We start from the raw sequence: 12,924 nt of genomic DNA on the forward strand, positions 1-12,924 counted from the left end.
TTGCGTAGAGGTATAATAACTTTTCCTCTCGCCGTAGACGTAGCTGATCTAAGCGTGAGACACCTGTCAGGTAGTTCATCTGGAATGTCTTTAGATAAGTCAATTTAAATAATAAATATTGGCAGTTGATCTTATTTTCACCCATAGGTAATGCAATAATGCACAAAAATTGGCTTGCTTACAATAAAGCGACAAATTAAATGTGACGTAGCAATTTTTTTACATAAAATAATTATGGGGATGAATAAAATAAAAACAATAGTAAAATTTAACCAACAATGTCATACATATGAAACAAGGGGTAAAAAAAAAGATAAAATTACCAATGAGGAGAAAAACAGAATCTCAAAACTCATTGTACAAGGGATTGAAGCTGTACAATGAGTTACCTGAAGGAATAAAGGAAATAGAAAAAATCTAAATATTTCAAATTAATTTTAAAAAATGTGATTGAGAAATTTTGATAAAAAAAATGTAATATTATTAAAAATTCATATTGTTTCTTAAGATGTTATAAACTAAATTAATAAAGCATTAATATATAAATAAATAATAACTTGACACAATAGTCTAAAAAGGTATTATCCTAGTACAACAACAACGTAAATATAAGTAGTGATATTTTTATTGGTATATATTTAGAGATCATTTAAAGTAATTTTCGAAACTTTTTGCAATAAGTTAACAAGTTAGTAGTCCAAACCAACAAAATATTCAACAAAATCAATGAAAATATATAAAATAAAGTAATTTGTGACAATTACAATCTTTAATTGCCTCCCCTGCAAAATCATGTTCACTGCAGTTATGTCGTTATTGCACCGGATGAGCGATATGTTGCGGTAAGTAACGGAATAACGTGTCTATTTGTTATACATCGGTGCTTCAAATTAATAATTTCAGTACGTAGGGCGCTTACATCAAATATGTAGGACTTCGTTTATCCGAACTCCATCAAGTTACGAGTATAGTAAATTTAGTACTAAGCAACATCTAGACCCTGATTTAATTTATTTATGATTATTTTTTATTTATTCATATAAAGATACAAATTACAAAAAACATTATAAACGTATCCCTAACTCTATGAGGCCAAGAGCCCTGTGCTGAGTTGGGATACAACAAAATAGAAAGTGAAAGCAGCATATTATTAAAGAATACTACAAATAAAAATTATTACATAAACATCAATTTTAATAAACACCTGTAGCTCAATCGCAAATAACTATCGATGTGCTGAAAAACATGCTAAGCATTTGAGCGATCACAATGAACAATAATGAACATGCTTAAGTTATTGCAGTCATAAGTTAACGCGTGTGTAATCTCTAAGTCAACACTCGTGTCGGTTTGTTTTTTGTTTTCCTCGTAATGAAATACAGTTCACTGGCGAAAAATCGGCGTTTACTATAAAAAAATAATACAATTTATTGCATTTGCCAGATAATAAGGAGTATCTAATACAAAAAAGTGAAAATTAAATTACAATTATTATGGCGACTGCTTTTCTTGACATTTGGCTTGCGAACCGCCGGCTAAATGCAATGAATAGCATGATAAATAATTAGTAAATAAATAAAAATAGCAGTTTTGGAATATTTTCCATATTTACACCGGTGAAATTCAAATATGTGATTGCGCAGCAGGATTATACGTCGCGAAATGTAAATATTTTGACAATTAATATTAGGTGTTCACGGATGTTGCTTTGTGATCGCGAATACGATAAACAACCTCGGTGAGAAATTGTTATCACGTCGCTTATTAGCACGTCGATAGTTATTTGTGATTGAGCTACTGAACAACAAGCTTAATAGTACTATAATTTATAAATCTATGCAATGTTTCTCAGTAGTCTCCTGCAAAGGTCTCTTCCCTTAGACAAAATCCAAATTTGTACACTTCTCCTGAAAATGGCTTTCATTTCCTCGAAACCTCAATATGTTCATCGGGGCAACACTCTTGGGACCACAAAAGATAAATGTCTAATTTGAAGAATTAGAATTTAAAAATACTTATTTGGTAAAAAATTGACACACCTTATGTTGAATCCAGCAAAAAGTTTTTTTTTGTACAGAGAAGTTTCTTGAAAACGTACAAAAAAAAATAATTTGAACTACGTCCCAAGTTCTTAAAAATCAACCAACTGTAGAGTGTTGTTATCGGTTTCTGGTTCCCCGAAGCCAATTCACCAATCAGCAAAATGAAAAAGTTGACTTACATGTTTGTAAGTTGACTTACGCCCATAGATTTATCATTGGTTCGCGTTTATCTAGGGTTGAATGGGTTATGTCTAACTGGAACTATTTATCAATAATAATGTTTTATATGTCTGCATTCTATATATATTTATGTACTGTATGTAATCAGCCTTAACTAGGGTGGTGATTGGTGGACTATTGTTTGGTGTTACTGGTATTGGTGACCTATGGGCGTATGGGACGGACCTGTTTATCTGTGTGTTGGAATCCCAGGTGAGTTAACACTTTACATTTTTACACAATAGAAGAGGTTATTGGCTTCAAAATTACTGGGTAATTAAGTGGGTTATTTGAGGGGAAAAGATGCAAATTCAGAAATCTCCACTGAACAACGGCGGCCTTTACGCATCGGGGTATTCCAAACGCTCTCGTGGCCGTATTGTCTCGCGTATTTACACACAAAATACACGAGAAAAACTGTTTTCTCGTGGCGCGAGAGCGGTTCAGAATACCACTCCGGGGGTGCAATTGAACGTAGTTGTACAGAAAGCAGCCAGTCCACAATTTTGAAAAAATGATATATTATTTATTTATAAATTTATTGCAAAAAAATAATATACATACTTAATAACAAGGAATCTATATAAAACTAATTAATGTAAAATGAAAACGGAGTGTTCTCTGTTTATGATAGTCTCCATCTAACATGGCACAGCCTGTTCTAAGATGGAGATTTTCTATCTTTAGAGCATAAGTAGTCCTATACTAATAAAACAATAGCATAAAAAAGAAAAACTAAAACTACTTAATTAAAAATGCCTAGTTAATCAAATGTAAGAAACAAAAAATCATTATAAAGTATATATACGTGCCAAGAATACATGTTACTTAAACATAAATAATATAGTATAATTTAAAAAATATTAAGCAATGAAATACATAATATGCATATGTATTTCATTCATTATATATACTCATCTTCTTTTTTTACACCAACTTTACTTCTTAACACTGTTCTATCTTTTATTGCTTTATATTGTATTTTCAAAATTTTATGTTGTTTACATACTCATGTTTTATATAACTTCCATGGGCGTGAAAAATTAATAAAATAAATATTGATGTTATCGGGTGCAGTAAGGTCAATGTTTTGTTCTGCTAAAATCAGCCAGACCACTTTCATATAAAAAGAACTGTATTAATCACCTTCTGAAAATAGTTTTGTCGCAAAAACGGCATTTCTCAATTTGCAGAAAACACCCACAGCACTAGGAGAATCTTACGGTTCTTAATGTAACATTAAAACTGGTCTAATACATAATTTGATTCTTGTTTTGAATGTAAAGAAAACTAGTGTATTCATTGTTTATCACATTCATTTGTTGAAGTCGAAAACATTCCAACTGCTGTGTAGATTTTATTATTCACTCTTTTCACAAAAGTGTTATTATTATCTCAGTTTCACTTTTCTATGGATGGCTGCTTTCTGCATAACTACGTTCAATTACGAATCTTCTCTACCTCTTACAGAGTGGTTAATTTAAGGATTTATATTTTTGCATGCAACTACACTTTGCTTCATATACGGCCTTGTTGATGATTAAACGTGAAATTATGTATGAATAAAATACTACTATGGGGAACAGGAAATCAAAATGACAAACAGACTACGAAGACAGAAAAATAAAATATTGAAGTTAGTATATGACCTCCCTTTTCTAAAAGCAACTAAAAAAAATGGGAAATCGTTTTCAAGCGTTGCCTAGTATATTAAATAATTTGATCGGTTGAAAAACAGATGGAAGAATTTAAGAAATATGGATGTGTTCAAACATAGACAAAATAGTGAATGGTACACAATGTCAGGCCACTTAAACCAGCCAATGACAGGTCCTCCAAAATGTTCTCCATCTCTGTTGTAATTTGTTAATAACTAAAGAACTCTTTAACCAAACTAAACAATTCAATATAACTGAACTCTTTAAACTAGAATCCTTAAAATTTATTCATAAATTAGCCACTGATGTAATTGTAGACGAAGAATTTAACTTGAAAAAAAATTGTAGTAAACATGGACACAATACGAGAATATCAGAACAATATCAAATAAAACATTCTAAAGCGAGACAAGGACAGTCGAGAACTACCAGACAAAACTAAACAAAAGACTCAGACAACCTTTACAAAAGATGTTAAAAATATTATCATTAACAATAGAATATTAATTTAAAAATGAAAAAATATTCTGGTAAATGAATGTAATGTAAGGTCTATAAATAAATTTCAAATAAAAATAACTGTTAAAAAATACAAAAAAAACTTTGGTGCCAAGAAGGAGTTTCTTACTGAGATATTTTTATTAAACTGATAACTAAAACACGTAATATTTGTAATTACATAAGTAAAATAAATGATTCAATGTCTGTTGAAAACGAACATTGCTAGTTATGTAACAAAATATGGATTTATCTAGTTTTGCGTATTAAAAAGGGGACATTTCTAAATTGGATTCTTATAAAATTGGAGATGTCTAAATTTGCTAATTACAAAATTGAAATATCACATTTTTTCTGATTAAATAAATACTGCGTGTGATTGGCTGATTTTGAGAATTTATTTATAATAATATGCTTTGCAAACTCGATGGAGATTGTTAGGTTTTCATTATGCTAAATCAATTTCGGGACAGTTATTTAGGATTTTTTTTATGTAAATATTATTTTGACTTCAATAATTCATTGATCAGTTTTAGTGGAGATTTCTAAATTCGCTTCTAGTACCTTCATTTCTAAGGATATTTTTACCAACAAAATACGGTGTATTGAGTTCTGACCTACAAAAATCATCATCGTACCCTGATGTGCATTCAATGGTGCACAAGCCACTACTTTGATAAACCTACGTTGCATTGTGATGTACTGGTGACTGCATTTTTCTACCATGTCTGATGACTCCAGCTCGAGTTGACGTAAAGTATTTGCTTAGCAGTCGTCTTTTTAACTGTCTTTAGACTGGCCCCTGGAGCGAAAGACTGCTCATAGTATCATGATGTAAGATGATTGAAATACACAAAAATTAATGCACCAATGCAATGTTCTATGGTTATATGATGATTTTTAGTATCTAAGAGTCAAAGAGAACAGTCTCTAAATATTTTTACGAACCACATTTTCGAACAATGAGATTTATACTTAAATGTATTTTTAAAAATGAAATATTTACGTTTTTATGATTTACTGAAGTTTTCAGATTTTTTATACAATTCACTATTATAAAATGAGAACGTATATTGCACTGATAGCTTAAGGAGCTTTAGAGACATCAGTTTAGTTCGAGTATGTAGTTAGATGTAAAAAAATCTATGTTTTTAGCCGCACTACTCAAGCTACAATATTAAAGCTAGAAGCTAAATTTGAAAAAAATCTGTATGGCCAAATTGACAAAAAAAATTATGCCAGAGTAATATAACTGCCAAATTTGCTTGAGCTGTCAGTTTGTCGTCATTTTATATTAAAGCAGATGGAATTTTACCCAAAACTGTTTAAATGTCGCATTCAGTTGAAAAGTTCAACTGGGGTGGTATTCTGGATCTTCTCTACCCCTTGAGAGTTATTAATTTGAAGATTTTTTTTTCAAAGCAACGAGACTTTGCTTCACACAATGGCCACACTGATGACTAATCGTCAAATGGTGTATAAAACTGCTGCAAAAACGGAAATAAAAAGTTTGGTCGATTCCATCTAATTGAGTGTTTTGGGTACTTAGGTCGCAATAATGTTCTAAATGAAAATCATCATGTTTGATTTTACGTGTTCATATTTTTTGACGTTTGAACATCAGTGTGGCCATTATGTGAAGCAGTCTCGTCACTTTAAAAAAATTAAATTCTTCAAATTAATCACTCTGTAGAAGTAGAGAAGATCCCGGATACCACCCCTGGCTCGCAGCACGTCAAATTGGCGATAGAGCAGAGTTCAAACCTTGGACCTTTGATCCTTGACTACTTGACGCGACTGTGCGTCAAAAGCGCGGCTCGAATTTTGCATGTTCGTAATGACACCACATATCATGTTGATAAAAATATCCTCAGTTTTCATTTTTGCTCAAATATGTTATCTTTATCTCATAACTACTAATGTTCATCGATTCACGGAACTAACCGGTTCTTTTGGCATAGTACGAGTATCTGACTGGCAGTCAGAGACGTCCAGAAGTTCTGGCACAAATCGTCTGAATTAGCTGTCTCGGACTAGACAACCTAATGCTGGGGACCAACAGTTTGCAACTTAGAAGCGATCGGTTCGCACTGACCCAATTTTTCAGGCTAATAGGTTATTTAGAGAAATTGGCCATTTTGGAGAGTATTAATTTGTATGTTCCCAATGGATATCTCTGACAGCGTCAGCACATACTGTTTTACCTCCCGGCTTCCAGAACTAACCTGCCTCCGGTTATGCCAATCGAAAGAGCAGCCCGGCAGCTAAACATGATCACTTTCGAGATCAAAATCTTTCACATCAGTGAAACTATGTTTAAGAGGCAAATGAATACTCGCTGGGTTTTTACAATTTTACAAAATATTAAAATTTTGTGGCCATTTTGTCGTAAATAACCGTATAAAAAAATGGTAACAAGTTGTGGTAGAGCGGGGTTCGAACCTTCGACCTCCTGATCCGAAGTCCACGACACACGACGCTACCACTGGTCCACAACCTGATTTTACGGACTTGGCATCCGGTGCCAGGGAAAGACTCCAAATTCTAAATACTTATTTCTGATTGTGTAGTTCCAGGTCACGGCGGCTTGTTACCAGGGGCGGTGTATCCGGCCCCCGGGTCTCCGTTTGCTGGAGGCGTGCGGGCGTTCTATCCTCCGCCGATGGCGCCCCTGTTCTACTGGGGCTACCCGAGCCCGCCTGTCTCCCCGACTCACATCTACCAGCCCGCTCCTGCCCACATGGTATGCCGAGACATTTTCAAAAATTGATATTATATCACAATGCAGGTACATGGAAGTTGTTATTACAGGTTAATTACCTGCTATTTGATGGTTTTTTATTCTTCATCATCGTCATCATTCTCCTTTCCACACCCATTGGTGCATAGGGCACTACAATGGGAAAGTGATCAGTCCACCCATCAGAGGCCTTTTGGGGAACGGATTTTTTTTTTTACGGTTTAAACAACCATCAAAATTAATATTTTACGTCCACCATGCCAGGAATCGAACCTAGGACCCCATGAATGGTAGGCAAATGTGCCAACCACTTCATAATAGGACGGACTTATTTGCACTCAATTTGTTTATTTTTTACCTGAGATTTGAGAACCATTGTGTCGTAAGCACTCGTCCAGGATTATGATTCTATTTCACACACAGAACTGTATTCTTCGTTTGCCTGGACACAGAGTCTACAACTACAGAGACTACAATTTTTACATTAATTTATAAAAAATGCAAACAGCATATTTTTAGTGTCAAAATGAGATGACGCTCACGGTCAACAGCAAGACGCTTGACTTACACACGGAAGGTTCCGGGTTCGATTCCCGGTGAGAATACAAAAACTAAATGTGATTTCCCTCAAGCCTGGGTGTTTTGTGATGTAATTCACCTCTGTAATTGGGCCTCCGATCTGTTGTGGTGCAAAAAATATATAAATATACATATATGTAAAAAAAAAAACATATTTCAATGTCAAAATGAGGTAATGCATTAGCATTACCATTAGGTCAACATCATATTTTTATGTTAAAATGAGGTGACGCTCATGGTCAACAGCATATTTTTAGCATCTATATGAGATGACGCTCGCGAACAACAGTTTATTTTTTGTGTCAAAATGAGGTGACGATCACGGTCAACAGCATACTTTTAGCATCAATCTGAGATGACGCTCGCGGTCAACAGCATATTTTTATCTCCAAAAAGGGATGACATTCGCAAGCAAGGAGTTAAAAGTGCTTTTTTTATATTTTTAGGTGCCTGAAGTGATTCCTATGGCGGGGAGCCCCCTTGCGGTACAGTTCGACCCCCTCTCTGCGCCTCTGCCCCCTCCACACGCCCCCATCCCCTCCGCCACCCTGCCGGCGCCCCCCTCCCACCACCACCACGCTATCTCTACACACACACAGCCACCGATGCCTAGCCGATACTTGGAGCTGTTTATGGTCAACTGATTCAAAGCAAAAAATGGACCGGAATGGGTGAAAATAAAACTATTTAGCATAGTGTATGTATTCACATCGTAGGTTGAAATCAAACACAAATTTCTTGCCCGCAATTCATTATGTTTTTTGTCGCACCTAACTATTCCCTTGGCCACATTTAATGGCGCATAGGGCACTGCATTGTACACTAATCACAGTGTATCTCGAGCGAAGGTAAGGTGTTTATACTTACGCATCCGGCGCCAGTCCAGGGTCTATGAAATATTGCAATTTAAAAACAATTATTACTGATATTAATTTATTATTAAGGCATCCAAATGGCACAATTTATCGTTTGAAATGAGAAATAAGATATTTTTGTAATTATTTGAAAATGTCCATCAGAGAAAAAACTTTTTTGAGAAGAAAACGGCAAAAATTGACAAGAAATTTGTGATTGATTTTACAATTTTAAAATAATTATTCAAAACAATTTTATCTATGAACGTTCTATAGAAATAGTTGACAACAATTTGAGAGATATATTAAAGTAATCTGTTTGTAAGATTTTATACTAAATTATGATATTAATTTATTACTTAGGGTCCCTACACAAGTAAAGATATATCATAGCTATTTTAAATCTCCCTTCCCGGTTTGTGTAGCTAGTACACATTGCATCTAATAACTTTAATATCTCCATAAATATAATAAAGTATGGGTTTAAATTTTCGGCATTTCTCCGTTATACATTTACGAATCGATTAATTAAAAAAAAAAAAAAAATAATGCTTCTTGGGAACAAAAAGAGCATTTTATCAAGAATCAGAGATTGCCAATACAATAGAATTGCGGACATACGTAGTAAAAGAGAAGCCTCATTTATAATTGTCTCACACACTCTTTACGTCTCACTCTCGATAATAAAGGTGTATTCGGAAGCGAGAGAGAGAATTCAACAGCAAATTTTTTAGTACTTCTCCCAGACGCCGGTCAGTAGCCATCCGACTTTCGTCGTAGTTTCGCTCAAATAACGATCGTTCCCGAGTAGAAGGGTCCTGCTTCTAGTTTTCGAGTCCCGTAAGCCAAAGGAGGGCAAGGAGAATTAAACAACTCCAAAAGATCCTAGGGCGATATGGCAGCAGAACCTCAATCACAAATGACTATCGACGTGCTAATAAGTGATGTGATAACCATTTCTCATCATGGTTGTTTATCGTATTCGCGATCACAATGTAACATCCGCGAACAGCTAATATTAAATGTCTAAATATTTACATTTCGCGATGTATAATCCTGCTGCGCATCACATATTTGAATTTCACCGGTGTAAATATGGAAAACATTCCTAAACTGCTATTTTTATTTATTTATTTATTATTTATCACGCAATTCATTGCATTTAGCCGGCGCGGCGGTTGGCAAACCAAATGTCAAGAAAAGCAGTCGCCATAGTAATAGTAATTTAAATTAGATTTTTTTGTATTAGATACTCCTTACTATTTTGCAAATGCATTATATTGTATTATTTTTTATAGTAAACGCTGATTTTTATTTACAAAGAAAAACAAACCGACACGACCGTTGACTTAGAGATTACACACGCGTTGACTTATGATTGCGATAACTTAAGCACGTTCATCATTGTTCACTGTGATCGCTCAAATGCTTAGCATGTTTTTAAGCGCGTCGATAGTTATTTGAGATTGAGCTACTGGATCATACAAAACTAACTCTAGACACGTGTGGATGGGAAATGGCTGTGAAGAAGACAACAGGAAACCATTGCACTATCCCTCCCAAGACAATTATTACCAATGATATATCTCGCTGGATCCGCTACGATATATCGTTACTTGCATAGGGACCTTTATATCTATGTTCTTTTTTTGTTAAGTTTTGAAAAATCTTCTGCAATATTCATTTGGCAGATATTATTGCAAAAATTTACCAGCTAATATGTCGATTAAACTAGTTGAAGCTACCGTACTCTAAAAATAATTATTATCTGCGTAATAATAATAAAGGATCTCTTTATAGCCGCACATATCAAAGAGGGTTTAATTTTAATAAGGTATATTTTATATGAATACATAGTGTAAATATTATCATTGCGCGAGTTGATTCGACCACTTCAATTGTATTTTTTTTTAGATATTGATAAATATTTATTAGAGTCTCATAATTTAAAATAAGTAACAGAGGCGCACATTTGCTAAAATTATGACTCAATTTAAATTTTTTAGATTTTCATGGCCGTTCAGATGCACGTTTTCTGGGTAATTATGCCGTGTGTCTTTCGCACTATTATCCATTATAACTTCCACAATACGTCATCTCAGACCCTGAAAAAGTCATTGTTAATTTAAAATTAACAGTTCGTTCAATATTAAAATACAAACAGTAAAATAACTTAATAATTACACTTTATTTTACTGAAAATTAGAGCTTTTAAATTGTAACATGATTTGCGATGCGCGCTACGTTTTATATTTTTCTAATTTTTATCTTGTTGTTACTTTTAGTTTTAATATATAATATCATTAAGTTTTACATGTTATTATTTTATTTAGATTAACGTTTAAAATTTGTTGTAATTGAGAAGCATGTACTTATTTCAATGTTAAAATACTTTATTTAAAAATAAGTATTTTGGGATCTTTGTTTAGCTAAAATAGTGGTAATGCATATGACTGATATTTGAGAAAAAATCTTGCCATGAATGAAAAAAAATTTTGAAATTAATCTTCTTTTTTTTAAAATGTAGAATTTGTTCAGCAGCCAAATCTGTTTTTAATATTTTCAATGTGCAACTTACAATCTAATGTCTGGTGTCTTGGACAGACAAGGAAAAGGAAAATATCATGTTTTTTATTTTTTATTATACCATAAAAATAAAAAAAAATCTACGAAAACGGTTCATTGCATTGACCATGCCCCTAATACGTCACGATTCTGTTAAATTTTGAACTTTGTGATCTAAATTTGTTGCAATTCGAAAACATTTTTGAGACCTGAATATGGATGTCTGGGCATTCACAGGGATTATGACCTGCCATTGGCTGGTTCGCTGGTTTAAGTGGCCACTTTACACTCTGTAATATTCATAATTTTGCCCATGTTTAAACATTCATATTTCTTCAACTCTTCCATCTGTTGACTTTTGTGAAGTGATTGAGCTGAAACCAGAACATACCGAATGGAGTTTTTCGCTACAATCCGTAGCAGATCTAGTGGCTTCCAAAAAAAATTTCAAGGCTTTTATTTTGCATCATTATCATTCAATGTCCGTTCTCTAGTTAGAGCCTATGGTGGCCACAAAGAGCCTCCATGCATCTCTATCGGCTGCTGGCTCCTGTGTGTCCTTCCAAGTCGAGTTCGCGTCCTGTAGTTTCGATATAAACTGCCGACGAACAGTCGGCAGCGGACGTCCGGGACGTCGAGAACCTGATGCCTCGCAAAGTAGGCGAACATGGTCAAGGCTCACAGGAGAAATCCGCAGTATATACTGCCCACAGTGGACTGCGTCCGTTCTCTTATTACTTCATTCCTTACAAAGGCAAATCACTGCTCACCCAAGATTCTTCCGAGACACCCATTCTTAAAACTCAGAATTTTGCTGTTTTCGGCCCTAGTGAGGTGCCACGATTTGCATCCGTAGAGAAGAATCGCTGATATGCAGGCGTTATATAGGCGGCATTCCGTTTTCACTGAGTAAATATCAACAAACCAGTCAATAATTCAAAGCATCTTCACCGTACATTGCGTAAATATCGCGAGCGGCTTTGGCAGCCTTATTCCCTCGATTGAATGCGAACAGAAACAGGTGTCGTAAATGCTCGCTTTCGCCTACTTGACATTCCATCTTGAAGGCTTGTAATCAAATAAAATAATAAATGTAATGTAAAAGCAAATACAATATCTCGTAGAGCACAAAATGTTCATTCGAATGATGTTTAACCTTAACCATGTTGTTTTTGAGCTCATTTTTAATTGGGAAAAAAATGGACTCAACTTATGTCAACCTAATATTAGGTTGAGGAATAAGTTCAATACATTTTTAATTCCCTAGAATTTTTTTCCTACTAAAAAACAGACACATTACCAATTTTTTATGTAATTATTATTTGATTTAAATATAAGTGATTTAGTGTTAACTACAATAAGATGAAAGTACTCTAAGGGCGTGTTTTCATTATGAGATTATTAATTTTAAAGGGGTAATATTGACATAAATATTCTAAAATAAAATTTCAACATTAAAACATCATAATTACTGATAAGCCATAAACTTAATTCTGGAATAACCAAAGATTTTTTAAAACGAAAAATAAGGGCTATTTTTTATATTTTTAATTAATTCCAAAACAATGTTGATAGACCGATGTAAAGTAAAACTTTTAGGGTAATCTATATTTATAAAAGGCAATGTTTGAATGGTTCTCCTCGATGGACTCGATAACTACCGGACCGATTTACGTGCGGTTTTCAGATAAATGTACGTCTTTGTCGGGAGAAGGTTTATAGCTCATAAAATCTTTAATTTATTTAGCACAAAAAAAGTTAGGTGCGTA

At 33.9% G+C, this 12,924-nt stretch overlaps 1 protein-coding gene across 3 annotated transcripts in view; it reads left to right on the forward strand.

The window, feature by feature from the left end:
• Nucleotides 1-8,789, forward strand: part of fus (epithelial splicing regulatory protein fusilli) — a 98,951-nt gene extending 90,162 nt beyond the window's left edge. For 2 of the 3 annotated variants that reach the window (XM_088237157.1, XM_088237158.1), the window contains 2 exons: nt 6,988-7,160; nt 8,183-8,789. In XM_088237157.1, the coding sequence (XP_088093283.1) occupies nt 6,988-7,160; nt 8,183-8,380 (371 nt within the window). In that variant the 3' untranslated portion in view covers nt 8,381-8,789. Of the gene's footprint in view, nt 1-6,987; nt 7,206-8,182 lie in introns of all 3 variants that reach the window. The other variant, XM_088237159.1, reaches the window with a different exon arrangement.
• Nucleotides 8,790-12,924: the final 4,135 nt, after the last annotated feature.

This window comes from Micrasema longulum, unplaced genomic scaffold, assembly GCF_059751315.1.
Source record: "Micrasema longulum isolate JH-2025_06_02 unplaced genomic scaffold, ASM5975131v1 h1tg001659l, whole genome shotgun sequence".
NCBI classification, from domain to species: domain Eukaryota; kingdom Metazoa; phylum Arthropoda; class Insecta; order Trichoptera; family Brachycentridae; genus Micrasema; species Micrasema longulum.